The 24,534-nt window shown below is 40.6% G+C and overlaps 2 protein-coding genes and 1 long non-coding RNA gene across 5 annotated transcripts in view; 2 read left to right on the forward strand and 1 right to left on the reverse strand.

The window, feature by feature from the left end:
- LOC306822211 (tyrosine-protein phosphatase non-receptor type 14-like) overlaps positions 1-14,551 on the forward strand; it is a 39,046-nt gene extending 24,495 nt beyond the window's left edge. For both annotated transcript variants that reach the window (XM_079341073.1, XM_079341074.1), the window contains exons 7-20: positions 84-171; positions 265-353; positions 531-618; positions 784-866; positions 1,076-1,136; positions 1,821-1,899; positions 3,386-3,855; positions 3,948-5,264; positions 8,057-8,197; positions 9,275-9,493; positions 10,862-10,990; positions 11,197-11,431; positions 11,772-11,935; positions 12,730-14,551. In XM_079341073.1, coding sequence (XP_079197199.1) covers positions 84-171; positions 265-353; positions 531-618; positions 784-866; positions 1,076-1,136; positions 1,821-1,899; positions 3,386-3,855; positions 3,948-5,264; positions 8,057-8,197; positions 9,275-9,493; positions 10,862-10,990; positions 11,197-11,431; positions 11,772-11,935; positions 12,730-12,858 — 3,292 coding nt within the window. In that variant the 3' untranslated portion in view covers positions 12,859-14,551. The remainder of the gene's footprint in view (positions 1-83; positions 172-264; positions 354-530; positions 619-783; positions 867-1,075; positions 1,137-1,820; positions 1,900-3,385; positions 3,856-3,947; positions 5,265-8,056; positions 8,198-9,274; positions 9,494-10,861; positions 10,991-11,196; positions 11,432-11,771; positions 11,936-12,729) is intronic.
- A 344-nt stretch (positions 14,552-14,895) lies between these two features.
- smyd2b (SET and MYND domain containing 2b) lies at positions 14,896-22,743 on the reverse strand. Its single transcript, XM_079359994.1, has 12 exons — positions 22,421-22,743; positions 21,117-21,180; positions 20,365-20,475; positions 20,212-20,272; positions 18,823-18,947; positions 18,529-18,596; positions 17,827-17,929; positions 16,659-16,769; positions 16,454-16,574; positions 15,910-16,084; positions 15,408-15,516; positions 14,896-15,100 (listed from the first exon to the last, which is right to left on the reverse strand). Exons 1-12 carry the CDS (start codon positions 22,594-22,596, stop codon positions 15,020-15,022), a joined length of 1,305 nt encoding a protein of 434 aa, XP_079216120.1. The 5' UTR covers positions 22,597-22,743; the 3' UTR covers positions 14,896-15,019.
- Positions 22,744-23,283: 540 nt separating this feature from the next.
- LOC306824010 overlaps positions 23,284-24,534 on the forward strand; it is an 80,689-nt gene continuing 79,438 nt past the window's right edge. For both annotated transcript variants that reach the window (XR_013779083.1, XR_013779084.1), the window contains exons 1-2: positions 23,284-23,372; positions 23,590-23,643. This is a non-coding gene — a long non-coding RNA (uncharacterized lncRNA). The remainder of the gene's footprint in view (positions 23,373-23,589; positions 23,644-24,534) is intronic.

The raw sequence follows: 24,534 nt of genomic DNA on the forward strand, positions 1-24,534 counted from the left end.
GCACTCATGTGAACATGTGAAAGAGAGATGGAGTGCAAATGAAATTCCTTGTACCTGGTACTATATGTGTCTGTACTTTCCAGTCGAATGCAGACGGCTGAAGCAGAGCTGCTGTACATCAAGGAAGTGGAAAAACTGGACTTCTTTGGCCAGGAGAGCTTCGCTGCAAAGGTAGGTAGCACTCCAAAACAAACACTCTAAAAAGTTACAAATGTATTTTATTGTGAAAAGACTTTTCTTATTAAATTCATTCTTCTGCTGCAGGACAACTACACTAATGATATTTTCATTGGCGTGTCCTTCATTGGAGTGTTTGTCAAACACAGAAATGGCAGATCCATCATGCTCCACAAGTATGTCCCAAACTCTCCCGTGTTTGTCTGTTTTTTCTTGCTTGTGTGCAACCATCTGTTCATGGGAAGTGCAGTTTATACAAATAAATGAATCAACAAGGAAATATTATGAACTATGTGTGGGGAAAAATATAAATTATTTCACACATTTTGTGTGGTTCCATGTTTTTTTCAAAGGTGGAAGGACATTGGCACCATAGCACACAACAAGTCAGCCATCACAGTGGAGATAACAAGTCGAGACGACACCATCATTTTTCACACAGTGAGTGTTGTGTCTGCAGGGGGCCTCAGCACAAACACATGCTTAATGCAAGGTTCTCTGGTGGGAAGTTCAAAACAGAAATGTTACCAGATATCCCTGCAAAGAGACTAATACAGAGGCAATGTTGCTCTTGATTTTCTCTAAACACTGTTTTTGTTTTCGCAGGAGGATATGGAAATGGCCAAGTACATCGCTCGTCTTTTCACGGCCAGGCACAAATTTTACAAACAGAACAAGATCTGTGCAGAGTGAGTGTCGAGGCCATCAGATACTGTATATCCAGTCTTATCTGTCATTTACTTTCTCAAATGAAGTGCAGCAACCTTTTGAAGGTTGTGTAAAACAATTTACAGCAAGATAAACTTTGCAACATTAACCTTTAAATTGTGAAAGAGTGTTTAGTATTTTTTTAGTTTGTCAATATTTTCTTAATGCCCATTTGTTTGTTTCTCTTTAGGCCCACTCATTCACCTGCACCAATCAGGAGGAGACCCACCTGGACCCACCGTCTATCTTTGGTAACGTCAGACAAATTGTCTTGCTTTGATAAAGTTAACTGAGACTTGTTTTTCCTCTGTGGTTTGACAGAGGCCTGTTTATTATTTTCCTCTGGCCTGTGTAAACGACACCATTAGCCAGGATACAGATGGAGAATTTGGGAGGGAAGACAGAACCGGTCGTGGTTAGAGATTTGACCTTGCTCTCCCACTCAGGGCAGCTCTTAATTGTGCCATGGAGCCTTTGGTTTTAACGCGCGTTGGTGGTGCAGTGGGTGTTGTTGGAAAGTTTGCAAGGGTGTTGCTTGGAACTGATTTCCGGTGCAACAATGAAGGCAGTGATTTGTGCGTCTCCCTCCCTGCTGGCCAGACAATGGCTCGGCTAAATGTGGCACAATAGCTGTACAGTTGGTCCACCAGAGTGCTCGAAATTCACCCAGATGTCTGTGTGGAGAACCGCAGGCTTTGGCGGTTGACAACTCTGGGGCACTAGAGTAAATCTGAGTAGGTCATCAGTTGTGTAAAACAGAAAGAGAGTAGATTATTTTTAAATCTTAAAGCATAGAGAAGAAGAACATATTGAGGACACGTGCAATTTATTGTTCAACTAAAGACTGTGGCCACACAATAAATCATGATGAAGTATGTTTATAAAGAAAAGACTGTATTGCATCCTTTCAAGTTTTTGTTTTAACTGTGTTGCAGCCACGTCCGCAGTCCTGTAACTTCCAGTCAATGCATTCCCAGTATGGAGAGCATTATCAGGACACACAAAGCTCTCAAGGTAAGCGTTAAAAAACTACACACACACACACAAGCACACACTTTAAAAGTTGTCCCAACTCCCTTAGTTCACTCGTTAACCACAGTGTGACAGAAGATTTTGAATGGAGCTAATTGTGCCTTTCCCATCAGGCGTGTGACTCACACCCCATTTATACGTTTAACAATCTCCCAGCCAATTAGAGCCCAACATTTGGGGTGCAGAGCGGTGACCTCATTTGTGCTCCACTCTTTCATTGACACGTTCACACACTCGGTCGGCCTTATAATCCGAAAGTTTGACTCACAGAAAAACAGAGCTAGTGGAAAAACATTTAGGGTGTGCTGCTATGCGTGGGTGGGAGATCATTCTGTCGTGTGACCTCAGGCTTCACACTTGGATTGTGTGGATGGAGATTATGTGTGTATGTCTGCTTGTGGGCTTGAGATAGTTTCACACGAGAGAATCCTCTTGTGTGAGAAACAAAGAGGAATAGTATGCATACCACAGTTGCCTTCAACACGGTGGGAAGAAGTGATTCTAAATCAGTTTTGTCCAAAGAACTACCAGTGAAAGGGTTTACTACAATGCACTCAAAATCTATCAGTTAAGATTGCTAACAGCTTGAGGGTGCTGCAAGTTATACCTTTTGCTAAATACTCATTATCAGCACAAAATTAAACTCACACTTGAAAACACTAGGAACAACTTAAGTACAATAGTGGCCAATAGTTTGGTCTCCTTCACTTTAAATAATCACAGTCTCTGGCTCTAAAGAAAAAACTTTAGGATTTTGAGAAAATAGGGTCCCTGCTCGTTTCTTTCCATAAATTGTCGTTGTTCATTCTGTTTTCATACAAGATGTGTTCCTTCTTTGTTCTGTGTCATTTAGACCATTCTCTCCGATCAGAGCAAAATGTTTTCCTGGCTACTCTGAGGATCTCAAGACGTTACAAAAAGCAGAATAATCAGCACACTCGATGTCCTTACAGTCTTTTAATATGAGCCAAGCAGCACTGTACCCAACAGCACACGTTTCAGCATAGAGCCTTCATCACATCTCAAAATGTTGTTTTTTTTCTCTCATGCATAACTCATACATTGTTCCAAAAACGTAATTGCAAACGTTCACACTGTACTCTAAACCGGTTGTCTACCCTTTACTCTCTTCTATCATACCATGCCAATTTGGCTAAAACCTGTTCGATTTTATAGGGCGGCAAACAAATGACGTTATCAGTCCCATTCATTGAATGGCCAACTTTCTAATTCCCAATAGAGTATTTTAGTCCAGTATTGGTCCTGATATTTGTACTGAAACAACAACAACAAAGGTTTCATCATCATCTTATATCCATTGTAATTTCTTGATTTTAAGGAAACAGAAGCATGCCACTCTGCATACTGCTTGTTAGAGATAGTTAAACAATATATATAGCGTAAAACATCTTGATTAAAATGATCTTCTATCCTAGCTAATGTTTCGTTATTTTCCTTCCATCTTTAGACAGCATCTTCCATGAAGAACCCTACTACAAGTCAGAAACCAGTCTGGACCACTGCCAGGTGGACTTTCCCTTCAGAAATGGCACTGTGCCAAACGGCAGCATGTACAGCAGCCCCAGCCTCAGCTCCCTCAATCATTCTCAGACTTTTGTACCGCCATCCCCCATGTCTTCCAACCTCAGCATCCCTGGCAGTGAGCTCATGCGGCCAGACTACATCCCCAGCCACCGCCACAGCGCCATAATCGCTCCGTCCTACCGGCCCACGCCTGAGTACGATGCTGTCATGCGGCAGAAGCGGCGCATGCTCCCTGCTCACCATGACCTCCACAGCCAATCTCTGCGCAGCCTGAACATCAGTAATGCATGTGCGTACCGCCAGCCTGAGGCTCTGGTGTACAGCCAGCCAGAAATGAGGGAGAGGGGCCCTTATCATGGCCTGGGGCCCAGCCCCGGGCCATACACACCACAGGTATAGGTGGACGCCCTGTCTTTGATTCTTTCTTTTAAATTCTTGCGCTTTACTGCACCTCACTCTGTTTCTTGTCTATGTTCACCTTGCAGATCAGCTACAGTAAGCCAGTGTCTCATGGCCCCCATCAGGGAGGACCTGCCAGCAGCCAGGGCCCCTGTCACTCACCCTGTGTTAATGGAGGTGGAGGCAGTGGCGTAGTTGGAGGTGTAGGAAACTCCATCTCTCACACTGTCAGCACACCCGAGCTGGCTAATACCAAACAGCAGGGGACCAACGCCGGGAGCTATGCAGCTACAGCTAACATGCTGAGAAACCACATGTCTCGGCCACCTCCACCTTACCCTTCTAACTCTTTCCGCCCAGCCACCAGCACCCCTGACCTTGCCAGCCACCGTCACCGTTGTATTGGGGGCAGCAGTCCAGAGCTGGTGACCCGCATGGTGCAGCTGTCTGTGAAGACTTTTCAGCCGGACAGCTCAGCTGTAGTGCACCAGTCTCTGCAGGAGGTGAGTGAACCGCTAACTGCAGCTGCCAAGCATCGCTCCACCCTAGGGAAGAGACATAGCATGGAGGTGATCAGCAGCATGAGGGGAGGTGGAGGAGGAGGGATGGAGGGCCTGGTGATGAAGGGGATAAACCCACCACTTCATCGGAGGAACACTCTCAGAGAGCATGTGATGCCCCCTCAGCCTCAATCTGTTCCTCAACCCCAAACTCCTCAACCTCAGCCGCCACCTCAGCAACCCCAGGAGCTGCCCATCCAGATGCCTCCTCAGAAAGCCCCTAAGGCTTCTGTATCACCACCTGCCCCAGTGGCCTACCAGCATCAAAAGACTCTCTCCAATGCTACCATGCTCATACACAGCAGTGAGAGTGAGGAAGAGGAGGAGGAAGAGGAAGAGGAGAGGCCCGAATTGGACGTTCAGATCCCGAGTCTCAATGAGGACATCAATATCAGTGCTCAGCTTCAGGCTGCTCTGGCCAAGCTGCCCAACAAACCCCCTCCTGAGTACCCTGGTCCACCTAGACCTCCTAGCAACACTCAAATCCGCACCCATCCTCACAATCACAACCACACCCACCACCACAACCACAACCAAGGGCAGCAGAGCAGCCACCAGGGAGCTATGGACCCAAGCCAAGCTCTGGGACGAGCGCTCAAAGCTGGGCAGAGCTCAGGAGGCGGTGGGCCTGGAAGTAGTGGTGTTGGTGGTGCAGGTGCTGGTGGGACACTGACCCGAGGGGACCAGGGTGGAGTGAACGGAGCCGTTTTGGGCCCTTCCATTTCAGAACCGGACCTGACCAGTGTGAAGGAGAGGGTGAGGAAGGAGCCAGTCAAAGAGAGGCCTGTTTCAGAGATGTTCTCCTTAGAGGACAGCATCGTGGAGAGGGAGATCGCCCAGAGGGTAAGACAATCAGTCTGTCATCTATTTTATATGATTTTATATTTTATGTTTCTTTTAGCCAGAAAAAAAGAAAAGACAGTCCAGAAACAACATAAAAGGTCACCATCCTCTTATTATTTACTTGGTTTTTACAGCATTTATTAGTGCTTGAATGATTGAGAGCAATACAGACATGTCAACTTAAATCTGTGAACATTCAGGTCTGCTCCCTTTTTTCTTTCTTAGATAATTTTGAATTGTATCTTGTGTCTGCCATCAAGTCATCTTTGTGTTTTAAAGGGGATTATAAGATGATGACTACACATGAGGATGAAATAATTAGCTCCCCTATGAAAATGTCACTTTTTAGACAGTATTTTCCAAGTGCAATGAAACAGAGCAAAGATTTTTTTGTCACAGCTTTTTCAAACATCCTAGTTTTATTTTGGATGCTTACATTATTTGTTTGCTTTGCACACAAAAAACAGAATTACTTCATGAAAACCAAAAACGACCTGGTTCAAAACTCCCCTGACGAACGGACCTTTTTATTGAACTGAATTGTTCAATCATGTGCTTTGTCTTTGTAATGCTCAAAGCTTGTAACATCAAGATAGAACTGGGGGTTATTTCTCAGTTTACAAGTATAAAAAACACTTCAGGAGGGGTTGAGCTCGAGAAAGCATCACACCAAAAACAACAGAAATCCGTTTAGATTTGAGAAAAAGAATTGCGGATGCTCACAAAGCAGGAGAAGGTGATACAAAGATATCATAGCGGTTCCAAGAGTCAAGGAGTGTCAACTGGAGTGAGAAGTATCATCGAGAAATTCAAAGGGAGCCACACAGGACAGAACAAGCCTGAGAGAGAGGTAGGAAGCGAAAGATTTGAAAGACTCTGGAAAGAAAACTAGTGAGAGATGTGTCTAAAGACCCAAGAACAACTGCCAAGAAAACGAGTGAATGACTTAGCCAAGTCGGAAAATGTAGTTTCAAAGAAGACTTTCACTAGAGCTCTGCACAGGAATAGAATGTGAGGTTGCAGACCAAAAAACTCTGCAGAAGAGACACCTAAAAGACAAACTTAAGTATGCTAAGGGCAACCTGAAGAAGGGGGTTAGGTTATTATGCATACAAGCAGCATGAAACACAAATAGAGATCTCTGGCCATAGAGACATTGCTTATGTTTGGAGAAAAATAAGGGAGAGGTGCATAACCCAAACCCAACTGGGATTCCTCAGGAGAAGTGTCAGAGACTTGTTCTTAAATTACAACAAACCACTGCACGCTGTTATCCAGCAGAAAGCATACCATATTGACCATTAGCATCAGGGGGGCTAATCATTTTGAAATCAGTTTCGGGTACTTTTAGTTTTTTTGTGAAATAAGGTTGTTTTTTTGTGCAGTAAAATATAATCAGTAAAATATTGTAAGAATCCAAAATAAAACTAGGATGTTTGAAAAAGCTGTGTTAAAAAGTATGTTGTTATTGTTTAGTAGTATAAGTATATTGTTTAATAGCACTTGGGAAATACAAAAAAGAGACCTTTTAACAAGGAGGCTAATAATTTCTTCCTCAAGTTTATATCTCAGGATGTATCGTTATCATTTTTTTTAAATGTCTAACTTAACTCGAATGAAGAAAAGTAATCAAGAACTGAAATACTCCATTGTCTAGTCAGTATTTCTGTTAACTGACTTGATTGTGCTATATTGTATATTTGTGATATTTTCAAGATTAAAGTCATCCATCATGAACACAGAACATCCCCCTGTACTGAACACAAGTCTACCATATTGTTTCAGACACACCAGTCTGTTGTTTGTTTGCTACTTTCATGGCTAATCCGGGGTTCAGTACCTGAGAGGGTAGCTCCAGGCTCTGAATCCTACTAGGCATTTAAAACCATTAGAAGTCCCTCAGATGACTCTTTTCGTTGGGTGTTGTCGTGGATCTCGGCTCTTTGGCGCTCTAATACACAACTGTTGGACAGGGCACCAGAGTCCAGGCAAAGTTAAAAAGTGTAACAGTCTGACTTTGTTGCAGTAAACCTCTCTCTCACGAAACAAATTGTTGTGACTTGAAAACATATTGGAGTAACTTCCATGCCACACTCCAAAGCTGTTATCCCTTATTTATACCAGCTGGTTTATCTCATACCTAGAGACCACCCCAAGCTGTTGTTATGACTGTCAGGCGGGGGATAAAGGAGGTGTGGAGGTAAAGGGTGGAGCTGTCCTGGAGGTTTAATAGCATCAGATTAAGAGAGGTAATCCTTGGAGGAAGGAGGGACCGTTCAATGTGGGTCAGAGTTTGGCTAGAGAGGAAGAAAAAGACGGAGGGAGTGTGTGTTCTGTGAGGAGAAGGAGCCCAAAGAGGTAGGTGGGAATACACAAAGGACTGAGAGAATGAAAAATATTTGGGGAAGGACAAAATCAGTATGAAAGCAACAGAATGAAATGAGGGCGAAGTGAGACGGATCAGGAGCTGCAAGTCCGCTTTTAATAGGCTTTGTGTACGGCGCTTGTTAGTTCACACCTTTGGACAGAATGCAGGAGGATTGGTACAGCCAGGTTTGTCCTACACACACACACACACACACACACACACTCTCCCACACACACATGCACAAACAAAATCATTCACAAACAGCTAATTCACACACACACTTAAATGTACACCAATGTCTCCCCGCCCACTTCAACACACATATGTGCAGGCTCTCTGTTTTGAAGTCGTTGCAGGCCAGCCAGTCTTATAAATGCTGTCTGTACCTGTATCATTGACACCAGGATTTTCCTCTTTCCTAAAGACGCTGGAACGACAGAAGATGTCGGTGGACTCCATGAAGAGGCCGCTGATGATGGCCGCCCTCAACGGCCTCTACGTGGCCCGCATGCCTGTCCCAGAGAGTCCTGCAGAGGATGCTGCCAAGGCTGCGACTGATGAAAGGGTAAGACGTCCTCCCTTGCTTTACAAAAGTGGGTCGAGTTGCATGAGGTTTCTGATATCATTTTTTTTTTTTAAAACTGTGTTTCAAAGGTGTTTTGAGTTCAGGCAAATGTTTCCTCGTTTTTTTCCCATGTTATGATTACAACTTTTGTTTTGCAACTACTGTACATTGGATGCCATCATATCTTTCAAGGATGAATTGTGGACTTGACAATTGAGCTTTATTCATGTACATTTTTACGGCACAAAAGAGAAAAAAAAACAACATTTCATTGCAGCATTGTTTATTAAATTCTTTAAAGCAATGTGAACAAGCGGTGTCAGACTGGAAGTATGTTAATCCTACAATCACACAACTGCTGGTAATCTCAATTACATTTTTCTCATCCAATTATAGATTTTCAAAACCTGCTTTTTGATCATTTCTCAGCTGTAATAAGAAAGCCTGGCTGCAGATAGGTCACTGTAAAACTCAACTAATGATCTAATGATCACACTTTTTTTTGATGCATTGCATTTCACCAGTACTGTCTGTCCGCTGCTTTTTGAATGTGGAAGTGTGAAACCCAGCCTTTGTCCCGACCGTTGCTAAGCTTACCGGGGCAAGCACTAAGTGGGCTGTGGAACGCGTGGCATGGTGGTGCTTATCGCCTCTAGGCCCATTGGTATGTTAAGAATGTGACCCGAGAGTGAGCGAGCAAACCCCACAGAAAAGAGTGATAGACAGAGCGAGAGAGAGGAAGACAGAAAGATGCCGCCCTCTCATGTGTACATGACTGGCCTAATAAACATGGTCGAATACCACAGCTGTACATTTAGCTCTTTTACACCTTTGTTGATTCCTTGTCCGTACTCCAGTAGTTATTCAGAGTGAGTGATAATGAAAGTTAAGAGGTGTGGGCGTTTACTATAATGATATTTTTGGATTCGCGCGGTGTGAATAGTCTGCGGTTTGGTGGTATGCAAATGAAAAAAAAGACCCTCTTTGAGACTGAAAGAGGGACCTCTGAGTGATGTGTTGCTTGGAGTCCAATTAACAAACAGCCCTTTCTCTTTCTTTGTCTCTCTGTCTCTGCAGTGCAAGACCTTGGAGTTGAAGCTGGAAGAGGAGCGGGTCTTCACTGAGTACGAGCAAGTTCCCAAGAAAAGGACGGATTGTGTTCTCACCACTGCGACTCTGCCTGAAAACACCGAGCGCAACCGCTTCCGTGACGTCATTCCGTACGAAGAGAATCGGGTCGAGCTTGTACCAAACAAGGAGAACAACACAGGCTACATCAATGCCTCTCATATTAAGGTGTGCACTAGAGGTCAGAGGTATAATGTTACAGTTGTACCAAGACCGAGCTACTTTTAAGCATCGGCCCCCTGGTAGGACAGAAAGCCTCGGCTCTTTGCTGCAGGTCATCTATCTCTTCCCCCATTTCCTGGGTGTCTTCATCAAATGATGCAGCATCGGCTTTAAAAAAATAATAATTAAATAAAATTAAAAAGCACCTATCTCTATATAATTATTATTTTTTTGTAAATGTTAACTAAGAAAACAAAGAAAATGAACCCTGCCTGATGATCTGAGGCTGCGCTCCGGGTAGCAGGAAAAGAACCAAACAATTTGGAATCTACTCTATGTATGAGCCATATCCAAACATTTAACGTGAACTAGAAAATGAAAATGAAAACCAAGAGTCAGACTAAACAAACTCTTTCTGTGCAAACTTACAGTATATTGAGGAAAACAATAACATTGCGTCCTAAATTCTTTATATCATTCAAGTTTATACACAAATCTTAATAACAGCTACAGTGTCAGAATGCTTTGCAACACTTTTCACACTGGAAGAATAAAAACAAAAAGCTTAAACCTGAATTATTCAGCCCTCTGCTAGCCTTTGTTGTGGTCTTTCCTAAGCAGCGTACAGCTCTGAGGGATGGATGAAAGGCAGCTGCTGAAGGCTGTTTGGCCCTTTAAGCTTGCAGAGGAATTCCCAAAGAATGTGGTCCAAACTCCAAACCCTCTTAAGTCAACCTGAGCTGCTCTCACTAGCCCTCTATTCATGCTTACAAACAGCGTGTATGCATGACTTTGCATTTCATGTGTTTGCCTAATTGCAGTCTGCTGTGTGAGAACGATCACCAAAGCGGTACTGAATCGCTGCCTATCACCATGTAACCCTCTTACTTCCCCTTCCCTTCATTTAAGGTAGCTGCAGCAGAACAAAAGGCTCTGTTTGTTCCCCTCATCCATCTCTTAATACAGTGTTTACAGCCACGAGGTGGTCTCAGGAATTAGCTGGGAAGTTATGTAATGGCAGCCAGAAGTCTGGGGGGTGTTGAAGATAGGACATTTTGAAGTCCTTTGAAGTGTGTTGTCTTTGATTATTAATAAGGGAAAAGGTGGATGAAGTTTGTTGGTTTTACAAATAAGGGAAAATTTAAAACGATGTTAATACTGCCCTCCAGTGGTGAAAGAGATAATTGTTTATTTATGTGAACATCAAATTCTAACCTGAGAATTTAGGGGGCGGATTACTTTTGTATTTAAGTCAACTAAATGTGTGTTTCAACATGCTTAGGTCTATGATTGTGGAATTCAATAACTGAAACCTCTTTCTGTGTGTTTGTGTGTGTGTGCACGTATGTGTGTTTATGGTTGGGGGTTTCTTAGGTGATGATCAGAGGGGAGGAGTGGCACTACATAGCCACCCAGGGCCCGCTAGCCAATACCTGTGCTGACTTCTGGCAGATGGTTTGGGAGCAGGGGGTCAACGTCATCGCCATGGTTACAGCTGAAGAGGTACTCATTCATACATAGACAGACTCACATGGCACACACAGTTGTGGTTTCTTCTAAGCTGTGGACAGAAAGCATCTATGTATATAAATGTGTCAGCGTGTTTGTTAATATCACTTTGTGTTTAATTGTAAAAATGAAAGTGTAACTTTTTTACTCACCCAATACCCCTTTGTCTTTTTTCCACCTTCACCCTCTTTTCAATCCAGGAGTGTGGCAGGTCCAAGAGTCACCGCTACTGGCCCAAACTGGGCTCCAAACACAACTCAGCCACTCACGGCAAGTTCAAGGTGACCACCAAGTTCCGCACTGACTCAGGCTGCTACGCCACCACAGGGTTAAAGGTCAAACACCTGCTGTCGGGCCAGGAGAGGACGGTCTGGCACCTGCAGTATACTGACTGGCCTGAGCAAGGCTGTCCTGAAGATGTCCATGGATTCCTGGGTAAGTGGGATTGTGTTGCTATTGTCATAATCTGTTTCTGTTACATTCAATAGTTAGCTGCCACAAAATCTGATTGACATATTTTATGTTCTGTTATGTTTTGTGCCCTGGAGTTTTTGGACTGTTTTAATGGTATTGGAATATGTTTCAAGTCTTTTTTTTTTGTAATTTAATTATTGTATCAAAGGGAAAAATGTAGATTGTAGTTCTGTATTTTGTGCAGGACCCTTTCTTCTCGCTTTTCACTACGTTAAGCTAACCAAGCTTTAAATCCTCCTTTTTTTTTTTTTTTTCAACCTAAAAAAAACCCCTCACATATTCTCCCTCTTTTCTCTTGTAGCCTACCTAGAGGAGATCCAGTCTGTGAGGAGACACACCAACTCCATGCTGGACACCTCAAAGAGCCTCAACCCCCCTGTGGTGGTGCACTGTAGTGCGGGGGTGGGTCGCACAGGAGTGGTCATCCTGACTGAGCTCATGATCAGCTGCCTGGAGCACAATGAGGTGGGTGACAGGGGGTCTTACAGGTTAGCAGTCAGGGGTACATATTCATTCATAAATATTAATAATTTTAATCCTATAAATAAAAGGTTAAATTAAAACAGTATTTTTAAGTGTATTTATCTAAAGCATCATCACATAGATAAGTGAGTGTGTTCGATGGGATTTGAATGTTGAAAACTGGGGGAACATCTGAGTACGGTGGCTGGGAAGTACAATCCAAGATTAAAAACTGTGAAACACTTAAACAAGCACTGAGACACATTTACAAGTGGCTGAACAATTTTAAAGACAGAACCGACAGAATCTTGCCAGAAATCATCTCGAGGCACACACTCAAGGTCACACTGGTTTTGGTTCACACTTCCCAGCCACCATACCTTACTGTATGTCTTTCCAATGCACCATAGTGCTGCCAGTTTTCTAACATTTGTGTATTAGCTCTCTTAAAATATTTCTGGGTTTTTTAAAACTTTTTTGTTGAAATAAAGTTTTTTAAGAAGATGCAAAATGTAACCAAGGACATGACTTTCAAGTTTTTATCAGAGCATTTTTATTCCATCTCTAATCAACAACATCGTAGGAAGCTCCAGGAAAATTGGAAACACAGTGTTTTTAAAGATTATTAAACTATTTTAATTGATCTATTTTAATAATTTAACTGATCCTTTAATAACAGTATACTAAGTATAACAAACATTCAAGTAACGATTCCTTTTTTACTGTCTTTGTTTTATGGATGTATTTTTTGTTTTTTAATAAACACATTTGGTGTTTTTCTTCTTCCTACCCTTCAGCCAGTGGAGGTTCCCACCATGTTGTCAGGGCTGAGGCAGCAGAGGATGCTGATGGTGCAGACCATCAACCAGTACAAGTTCGTCTACCAGGTCCTCATCCAGTTCCTCAAGAACTCCCGGCTCATTTAAGACTGGGATCGTGACTTTTGACCCTTACGAGTACGGTACTTAAGATTGCCACACGTACAGCACAACATGGTTGGACGCAGATTCAGAGATTCATCCTGCGACTCGTGACAGTTTATGATAAATTCTTGTGGATTTTCATTCAAACTTGCCTCAAGGGAGGGAATAATTTGTGTAGGCCTGTATACAAATTGACGAGCGTTTGTCCTAATCAGTGTATTCAGATGTTTTTCCACTTGTTGTTTTTTATTCGCAGTGTCTGACTTTGACAGGAATATCTTAAGACATCTGATGTCAGTTTGAAAGATTGCCTTCCTGCTACATATCGCGTTCTTTTTTTCAGCCATCTCTTCAAATGGCAGTACGTTGCATGACCAGTAGGTGGGAGCAGTATTATGACTATTTTCTCTAAAAGAGTTCGCCAAACAAAAGTATTCATTAAATCACAGAAAATGTCTCTTCATTTCTGACAGGGTTTTGTTAAATACAGCAAACATTATCTTCAACATTGTAACAAATGTTTTATTTATTTCTTTTAAGATTGTGGTCACCTCTGCCATCAAATAGGAGGAGCAGCGCATTGATTCTTTGCTTGTTTCTTTTTTGTTGCTTTTAGCATTCAGTCTTAATGTTAACTGTATTTTTCTAAAAGCCTTCTGTTTAAATTTCAAAGGGTTGATTCCTATTTTTTTTCATTCTATACATTTCTATTGAGGTCCCTCCTGCACATACAGAGACATTTCCTAGAATCACAGTCCCTTCCAATCCAGTGTCTTACTACGTTTTTAACTACAACATTTCAAGATTCAAGAACTATCCAGTATTTTTTTTAATCTGTTTTGTAAATGCAATAGATAATTGCGTATTATCGACGTAGATAACGTCATGTGCCTTATTGAAACACTAAAAACAAGGAGAGAAGTTCATCTATTTTTAACCTTCAAAGATTAAATCTGTAAAGCAGTATTTTATAGTCTTTGTTTTGATATTAAATCAACAGTAACATTTCAGATCTTTAACCTAACTCTCAGGTAAGGATTTGTTGGCAGGAGAGCACCGATGTCTTGATTTTATTTTGAAAGGTAATATGGAAGTAACACACACAATGGGCTTTAATTAAAAAAGCAGCCATTTTTAATGATCTGCTCCAAACACAGCTGTAAACAATGTTGCCATTTCCCTTGATTAATGCGCGTTTATAGACAAATAGTTCTAAAGATTTCATTTCACATATTTTGAATATTCCTTTTTTATTTTTTTTGTTATTCAAATTCTGCCATGTCCAAAGTAACTATGTACATGTAAGAAAAGATTTCTACAAATATTTTATATAGCCTCTCTTTTTTGACTTGGTACCATACAAATACCGCAACATAATAAACTATGCATGCATTTTATATTTCAATGTATATATTCTCAAATAAGTATAAGCGTCATGCTCTCTTGATATATAAGTGTTTTGTTGCACTTCTGTTCTCTTTGTGACAGTATTTCCTCACATGGCATTCCACTGTTTGTTTATATTTAATTTTTCCTTTTTTGTGGCATAACTCCCAAAAAACGTTTCAAAGTATGTGTACATATGTTTTGTATATGCGTTTTCAGTGCATCAAGTCTTTTTGTTTTTCTCTCCCCAGACATGTATGAAGCTGTCATACTTGCTTATTATGCAATAAAGCCTTATTTTCTTTAATAATGTGGCCCCAGGTCATGTATGTGTAAGTTTTAAAACATTTTTCTGTAAGTTGTATTTATCATTGTGTTTAACATTTAATACAAACCCATTGTTTCATCCCAGCTGTCAATGGTGAGTGGCACAGTCTGCCATCAGACAGACCCCTTGTGGGGAGGCAGCTGTCCTGATTGGATTTTATAGCTTTAACCCTACACACTAATGTAAACAACTTGACTCAGTTGGATGCCGGTGTCCAAAATGCATGTTACAAAAAAATCACATTCAAGAAAATCTGAAGTTCTTACATACAAAAAAGTTTGTATACATACAAAAAAGTTTTATCCCCCCCCCCCCCCCCCCCCCAGGAAAAAAAGTGTACCAAAGTAATACATTCTTTAGTACCAAAAGGAATAGAAAGTGCCTAAGGCTCCTTCTTAGAGGAGCTGATGCAGTTACTAAAGGTCAGCTGTGGTGGTTTTTCCATTCTCTTTATTTTTGGGCCATTTCTTTGCGCAGCTCCGTCAAGTACAAGTGATCCTTCCCATGAGCCACCTCCATGATGGCCATAGCCTGTGTGAGAACAAAGAAACATGATTCCTAGTTCTTGGTGTATTGCACCTCATTGATCAAAAGAGATGCCTCTGTGAAGACATCAATAGTTATTTGAGTAATGCCGACCTTTTTAATTTAAAGATGGAAGTTAAAAAGAATAGTGACATGTATGTTTTACTATAACAGAAAAATGTCAAATTATTTCTAGGCATTGTATTTGCTCAGGATTTTCAGAACACTTTGAACTGTTGTTGCCTTGGATCAAAAATCCACACATGTATTTGTGTGTGGAAGTCTAATGTAGTAGTTCAGCAGGTCATGTTACCTTCTTGAGAGCGCTAACACCCTTTGAGTAGCTTTCCAACGCCATGTACAGTCTGCCCAGCTTCAGGTACATGGAGGACACATTAAGGGAGAACGGTGGATACAGCTGACTGCATTGAAAAGAGATCACACATAATGATTACATTTACAGTAAACATTCCTTTCACAATTTGAAGGAGTTTTATGATGAAATTATACAAAATATCTCCACAAAGTATGTCATGCCTTTTTTTTTCTTTTTTTTCTTTACTAAATTCTTCCTGCACAGATCACCTGCAGCAACAACTCTCCAGAGTTTCAAAGAGACACTAATTAGACAGAGGCAGAACTAATCCTGACTTTTAGTTTCTAGTATTGGTCAAACAGGAGCCTACAATTCCCATAATCAATCAAAAGAAAGTGTAGAAAGGAAAAAAAAACTGCTAGCACATGAAATGCAGCACATGGAAAACTCAGACATTTCTGAAAAAATGTATAAAAATCTGTTTGTTAATAAGACACACCAGTACGGTTTGAGGATCTTCTCTCCGTATCTGATGGCTCCGTCTGCATCCTGCATGTAGAGACAAACCCCCATGGCCTGGTACATCATGTGGAGCATGTAGACGTTAGAGTCGTCAAAGACGGCTCCCATCTCCTCCAGGCTCTGCTCACACATCTCCAGCAGCTCACCAGGGGGTGCTTAAGAGTCAAGGCTGCATCTACATGAGCTGAAATGTCTGTACTGAAACCAACCTAATTACCTCATATACCAGAATGTAACAAACCACTATTACCTTATATTGCACTGGCTAAAATGGTTCAGTGTTGTATCCCACTTAGCTTGGAGGATGTGAGATGGGTCAGAGAATACTCAGTGAGCTTGTGCGACCGGAGTGTTGTCTTGCTTTACTCTGACAAAACGGTTTAAAGGAAGAATGTGTGACTTTTTGATCTAGGAGATGTCGAATCACTAAACAATCACAAAAAATCGAATCACTGAACTGTTGGAACAATTTCCCCCTGATATATCCCAGCAGGTGTGATTGATATCAAATTAAAGGATATTTTTGATGTTCTTGAAGACTCTGAACTCTCTGATGGTTTTCCTTGCGTAGCGCACCATGTTGTTGATGACGTCTGGCTCAATGGGGTCGCTCTGCTTTCGTACTTTTATCTTCACCTTATCCTAAAGTTGGGGTTGACACACGGAGCATGTTGAAAAATGCTGCTTCTACATACGTCATACCCTATCGAGCCTTGATGTTTTTACCTTGGACCTGCTCTTACACTCCTGGCAGTCACAGGTGAAGTAGTAGGACTCTCTTAGCCTGTTGTTGCGGTCGTCTGTCGGGTAGAGGAGGTCGATGTAGCTGATGAGAACCTGCAGGTGGAAGTAACATCCAAACACATGACACATGAGATTTCAAAATCATGCTCTCCCTAGCTTTCGTGCTTCCTGCTGATGGAAGCTTCTAGTGTGCAGGTTCAAAGGTCAGTCTAGGAATAGCCCCAACAGCCTCTTAAATCAGCTGCTGCAGTCCCTTCCTCCCAACTGCACCCAGTCTCGACAGCACTGACGAGTAAAAGTCATTGACCTGGTACCAACGTGTAACACTGTGCTCATGCCAAAGCCTTCACACGCCTGACTGTGCTTTTAAGTCTCACAATCTGAAGGTCAAGTCTCACAGACCTTTCTTTTTTAAGCTAATCTTTTATACTCTCCATACTGTGTGGAGGGAGAGACCACAACCAGTAAAAATTGTTTGGAAAATGGAGAGTTAATTTAAATTTTGGAAAATGTGGTTATTTGCTCTCTTGCAGAGAGTTGGATGAAATGATTGATAGCACTCTCATCTTTTATGGTTAACACAAAGAAAACACGAGCAGCCTTTGAGCTAAGCCTAGCATTAGGTAATAGTAAAAGCCATTGAAAAGTAACAACATGACCTCTTTGGATAGTAACCTGTCTCTTCTGGTTGCCTGGCAACATCACAAATCTGGCAAGGCTCCAAGAACTAACTTAACCTGACTGAAAGGAAGTGGCGTAAACGATCCCCTGTGAAACCATGACAGGTTGTTTTAACTTTTTTTTTTTTTTTTACAGATAAATTATGATGTGTTTTTATCTACTATAAATAGTTTTTTAGCTTTAGAGGTGCTAGTAGGAATATTTGTTGTTTACTTATTTAAATTATGTTTCCAGTCAGATTTGGCTACAATTACTAAGGACAGATTTTTCTGACAGTTCTCCACCAGTACTTAAATGACACAACCATTCTGCTTGCAGTTATTTAAAAGTGGATGAATTCACTTTTTTTGTTTATTCACACACAGACACACAGTACACTAACACACACGCACACAGACTTGCTTGAAAATAAAAAATAAAAAAATAAACGACCCGACCCCTTCTGACAGCAGCTGTCCCCTTTCCTCACTTCATCTCCAGGCTTCATGTCCTTTACAGCCCGAATCTCAGCTGACGAGCCGTTATATGTGACTATGACACTGGGAAGACAGCTGTGGTTAATGAGAGCCACACTGTGGAGACAGACACAGGAAGAGAGACAGGATTAACATTTTTTAAATCTTTTCTTAAGACGCATTAAGTTGTAGCAGTGAGAAAAGTACAAACATATTTGTGCACATAACCATTTTATATTAAGGGGTACTAGCACCATGGATCAACAGAACTTACAGACCTCTTTATTACCTGGGTGGCAGGCTCAAAATAGCTTAAATAAAGCTTTGAGGGCAAATGTACCTTCTTACTTAATGGCCACAGCAGGAGATTTGAACCAAATGACCAACAGGTGAAGAAGAGTTGTTTAGTTGGGAACTGATAATGTGCCGTGCAGATAACTGTTGCATATTACTGAACTTAAAAAAAATAAAAAAACTCAACGCAATTTCAATGGCTTCAAATGGCTTTCTTTAGTTTGGAATTCAAACATGTTCTGGTTGGTGTGTTTTCTAGTTCATGGAAAGTAGCCAAAGACAACAAAGTAGTTCTATGAAAGAAAAGAAGAACTTCAATTAAAACGAGAAGTGTAAAGAGGAGAAAATGAAACATTCACTATTCTGTACTTTTACCGCAAACGTACAGAGTGAAAATGTGCTCCTGATTTTTCCTTACTTACTCTGGGTAGACTGCAGTACCCATGTGGGACAGTTCTTCATCCTCTATAGTGAAACCATTACAGGCAACCTGATGAGTAAGAGACAAAGCGGAGGGGGAGAAAACTTCTCAAAAAACTTTGTTTGTTTAGCATAAAGTTTTATATAACTCTCAATGTCTTTTTTTACTGGTAAATAAGAGACAGCCACATTGTCAGGATTACACAAACTTTACATACCACACAAGGATCAGATAGCAGAGTAAGACTCAACAGATACTATCATCACCAGACATTCAAGTGAGTAGATATAAGTACCTGTGAGAAGAGTGTGAGCAGGTCTTTATGGTCAGGCAGGTCCAAATGTTTGGAGAAATAACGATGCAGTCCAGCAACATCTGCCTCGTTCATCTCTCTTTTCTCATTGTCCACATCCTCCACGTCTGTTGGATCAAAAGGAGACATTTTAATTTATGACTTTGTATTTTACCCTCTCACTATACAGCAGTTGTACTGGAGTAAAATTAAATCTACTCTTCACGTTAAGTTAGACACTGAGTCTCTTTAATATAAAACAGGTGAAAAGGAAGCTAAGCAGTCCTGATGGGTGTATCCCCTCTTTGCATAAAAAAAAAAAAAAGCATATTTATAAACTGCCAATACTTTGGTAAGAGATTTATGTGTGTTAGCAGTGGCTAATGTAGCCCATAGCTGCTAGCTTCATTCTAAGATAATAAAACGGCTAGAGAAGTCTTGAAAGTCTAATATTTCTAACTTCCCATCCCCTCTTTTAAAGTTTAGTTATTTTCTTGTATTAAGCACTTAAAGACTTTTTACTTTATTTCTCACATACCGTTTAAAATAGAACTTCTATCTGAAACCAAAGGTGGAGTATACATACAGTACACGGCAATTCCAATCATATGTTTGATTATCTATGAAGATTTGGTTTGTAGGTCCCATATTCTGCCCCTTTAGGTGTTCATTTATGTGTCTGCAAAGGTAAGTTCACAATTGCTAATGTTCGGAAAAAGTGTCTGTTTTCATGTACTGCCGCTCCATGCAGGCCTTCTCATCTTTCTAACGCTCAATCCCCCACTAAAAAATTAAAAAAAGGGTCTTTACGTGTGCCGAGTCTCATCTGATTGGTCGGCCTATCTGCTCTCCTGAAATTGTCAATTATTCAGCTTTATTTAAAAACTGCTTCACAAACTTTTTCAGCACGTTTTTTTCCCAGGCACACATTTGTGACCTAAAAATGGCTCTGCGGCTCATCTCTTGGTCCCGACCCACCAGTTGAAAACCACTGATTTAAACTATAACTATAAATTATTTTAATACCATCAACTACATCCAACTTCATTTGACAAACAGGTACTCATGCAGTCAGCTCTGTGTGTGTTAGTCTAAAGTGCTGCTGCATCTTGTTCAAGTTGTGACACTTGTTATGTTGACTAATGGCCGATGGACCCACATCTATATGATATATATAGATGAGAACAGGGGGGTTGTGATTCTTATCTGAATGGGCTGTGCTTTTTTAAGAGGCATATCTCAGGACACTTAGAACTGAAGCACAGACATAGAGTCTCTGAATCTACACATTCCACAGAAGTTTTTTTAAGATGGCCCCAAAAAGAGACCAAAAAAAGAAAAACAAAAATAAGATGTTCTTTTATGTGTGAGTTGCAGTATGAGAATACTCACGTGATTGCATCTCTCCTATTAGCAAAATCTTCTCGGAATCACTCCTTTCTTTCTGAGTTTTCTGCGGGAAAAAAAACAGGCGAGGTTGACAGAAATGATCTGAGTCAACTTCACAGTATGTAAGAGACTTCAGAGGTACACTGCTTGTCCAACCTTCTTTGCTAAGATACGAGCCACCAGGCGGGACATCTCTGACGGGCACCAGTTCTCTCCGAATGCAGTCATGGCAGAGCACTCCAGCTTGTGCATGGCCCAGTCTGATTTCTAAATATTAAAACCAGCAGCTTAGAAAAAAGAAACTTTGTAGCCTAAAGCCAAAATTGTCACATTGGAATCGCTTGCTGGCCACATTTACAGTGAGAAACTATTATTTTCTATATTTTTTAAAAATAAAGTCTTTGTAAATCAGAATCAAAAGGCTCACAAAAGAAATATTTTAATAGGGAAAAACATACACTTTGTTCTACTTTATTTTTTTTTTGCATAATCAAACCTGTAAAGTGGTTCATGTTTTAGTAAAAGCTTTTTGTACTTAGCTCAGGTTATTAAATGGTTAATCAACAGACTGCGTGTTTACAAGCATTGTGCAAAGGTTTATTTTTATAGTTAACAAAAACATTTGGAAAATAGTTTAAAAAAATGACAAAAAATTTAAACATTGTACTGAATATTATAATAATATATAATAATAATATATTTAGGAATGTTTTCAGCTCTTGCTAACATGAAAAATTAAAAATAACAAAATGTGCAAATTTGAATGAGTCCTTGGGCCAAAACTGTTGAAGTCATGGGCTTCCTCCATAACATACTCCCTAACATACTACTTAACATTCTGAATATTCTCTCATTGTCACCAGAAGTTGTCTGTTAATAGGAAAGGAAACAGAAGCACAGTTTCCTACCTGACATTTCACATTGCAGTAGAAGGCTTTCTTGCACTTCCCACATCTTGCCAAGTGCTCTTTCCTAAAAACAACAAAACATCTTATTAGATTATGGATAATGACCAGAGCTGGATTAAAAAGTTCCTGAAATCCTTACCCACCCTTATATATTTCCCCAGACACAAACAAACCACTCATGATACTGATTGGTGTGAAAAATCTAGCTCTGTTACAAGAAGCAGCAGTTGGTGGTGGCCTGTCGAAACTGATAGCAATGGAGACCTTTAAAACACTCTGTGGTATTAATAGAGCTGACCTCGTTACTAACCAGCTGTCTTTATACCACACTGAAACAGTAAAGCAATCCAAAATTTCAATCCCTCAAAAAGTAGGGACCCCTACAGGTGTGCCAGGTCCAATACTGCCTCGTGGTTGGTGAAGGTGAAACCACTGCCTGATGTGAAGTGCAGGTGTCTGTACCCAGTTCTACATGCAGTGACAGATGAAGGAGCTGAAGCTCTCATTAATTAAGTGAAGTCCTTGTGCTGAAACGCATCTGTTGTAGATCTGCATGATGCAGCTCTACCCAGATAAATATACTTTAAAGATAAAAGATTATTATTCATCTAAATATGTAATATGTTTTCAAAAATGTAACTATGGGAAAAAATGTGGTGAACTACTTTGCACAGGACAGAAACAGTATGCAATTGTGGTGGTTCGTTGTTATAATTGAAAAGGCAGGATGGAAAAGCTAATTAATAGTTTTCTTACTTCATTTCAGGATATTTCAAGCTTGCTGGATAAACACTATAACTAACTTCACGTTTGTCAGCATTTCTTACACAGTATCTGTTTCAAGCTCAATAAAGTCTATTCTATGTCCATTTATCTGTTTTAATATGGCATGTGTGATGGCAGATTTAGTGACATATGAATTGTAATGCATGATCAATTTACCAATCAAAACCACAGCCAGACTTGAAATACATTCTATTGAGTTGCCATGATGCCAGTCTGACAACAAAATCAATTTCCCATGTGCAGCATTCACTTTGGGGAAGAGCTAGCCTATGTGGAATATGATATACATGAAGCTCCATTCAGAAATATGAGCTGGTCCTACATCACCAAAATAGATTTGAAGGAGCGATGCATGTATGACAAAGACTGGTTTGGAATTTGGTGGTTTGGGCTATTAGGTGGTCAGTATAAGGAACTCAGTAATTAAACTCATTTGGTCCATAAATAGCTCAAATATCACATGCAGCTTAGAAGGCTTCATTGCTATGCTGAGATAGTGTAACTGTGCGGTGACCTACCTGGTGAGGCAGCATTCACAGTAGCTGCCTCTCTCCTTCACTGACAGCACATAGGAGTAAGCCTTGCAAGAGAACAGCAGCTCTCCCAGTTTAAAGGCTCTGGTTACGCGAAGTCCTCGCCCTTTTCCTGGACTTTCAAACCTCTCGACCCCTGCGATGCCATTACCACCCGTCATGGTAGGCTACCTCTTTCAGGTCGTCTTCCTCCTACAATGATCCCTGACTCTGGAGGACCCGGGAGAGAAGAAGTGGGATGTGGCACCCCAGCTAAGTGATGGGGCGTAACGCTCCCCAAATAGTCTACAGGGGCATTCAAAGGCAAAGGATGAGCCTGCTGGCTGTTTCATACATACTGTAAAGACTTTCTGTATTTTCGTGCCAGACAAACTTTTGTTAACCCACACCAATACACCAAGATGAGTTACTCGTACCTTGCAATAAAAACAGTTCTGATTCGGATATATACCATTACCATGTTTATCATAAAGCCAACTTCTTTTTCGAATTTGAAATATTTTAAGGATGGTTTTATATGTTTCAACTACAATGGGAATAGCCTACATTTACCATCAAGGACAAGTTATAAGCCATAGCTTAACGTTGGCACTGTCATGCCAACGTTTTTAATTATTAGTTATAAATTAAGTAATTTAATCTAATTAATTCATTAAATTAATTAATTATCAATAAAAAAAGAATAGAAATTTAATTGATTAATTAATTAATACAGTCATTGTGCAGTATAAATGGCCATTAAACCCCGTAGAAGGTAAATAAATTGATGGGTTTAAGCATAGACTGTGGTTTAAGTGATACAGCGCCCCCTAATGGCGATCATGTGTCTTTCACTCTCCAGCTTGTAACATTAAGAAAACTGCTAATTAATGTGGTCACTACGTCCCTTTTAGACAGTAAATTGGTCCATAAAATACTTATAACGCCTGAGGTTAAGGTCAGTTTTACTTTGTCTCCTTTAAACAAAGATAAAATAAAAACCTGTAAAGTTTGTTAGCTTGTATCCAAGCATCGCTAATGACAGGAGCTGTTTTGTGTTCATGTGCCAAGTTGTTAACTTTAAAGTCTGTGATTGTTCGCTAGCAAGCTAACTCTCCCATCAATTTATGAGCAGTGTTTTTAAACTGTTTTTTTTTTTTTTTTTTACTTTACAGAGTTAATAGCAACAGGTACAGAGGGAGTGCATCTCCATGAAAAGATCAAATAATGTAAGTAAGATGAACCTCTCCTTTTGTACATGTTTATGTCCACATTATGTCGCTGATTGTCTCCAGAAGCTTCAGATTCCTGGTTGTCCCTGTATCTGTGTGTTTGTCACAGTAATGCTGCAGCCTGCAGTATTAACGCTTGTGTTTAATAAGTCTCAGGTGTTCACAGCAGCAGAGAGCCAGTTGTGTTATGTAATAATATGTGTAGTATTTAATCAGCACATCTGACAAGTTTCACCTTTGTTCTACTGTAATATATGCTTTAAACATTTTGTGAAATGTTGCTGTTAGAGCTGTATTGCTTTGCCTTTTTGATCTGATTTAACGTGACACATAAATCTGAAACTCTTGACTTAGTTTACGTCCGATTTCAAACTGGTGCATCTTAAGAAAGTGGACAGTAACCAGATTACTAAATATCAGGGGAGATAAGTAAGTGAATGACAAGCCACATTTAATCCTAGCCAGTCTCAAACTGTGCTCATCACCTTAAACTCCAAGCCACCACGAGGCATTGACCTGTGATTTCTTTTAATTTGTCCCAAAATGTTTGAGCACACGGCCTCTGAGACATCCTGAGGCAAAAAAATAAAAATCTCCAAAAAACATGTGACGCACACACCAAAAATGTTTAGTCTCTTTGTTTATCTGTGTGACTACTCTGCAGTGAACCTCCACAGTGTTGCTATTTTCTGCTGCAGGTTAATAAGGCCATCTGGTGGCGAAGTTCAATAATGACTCAGCAGCTATTGAGCATTTTCATTCACTGCGTTGTGGCAGCGGTGTGCCTGTACGGTATGTCAGGGAACTCAATAAATGAATCAAGTGGAATATATTTGTTTCAACCAAAAATTGTATAGTTATTTCACATGTTTCACAACAACACAAAAC

This window comes from Symphodus melops, assembly GCF_947650265.1.
Source record: "Symphodus melops genome assembly, chromosome: 1".
Classification (NCBI taxonomy): Eukaryota; Metazoa; Chordata; class Actinopteri; order Labriformes; family Labridae; genus Symphodus; species Symphodus melops.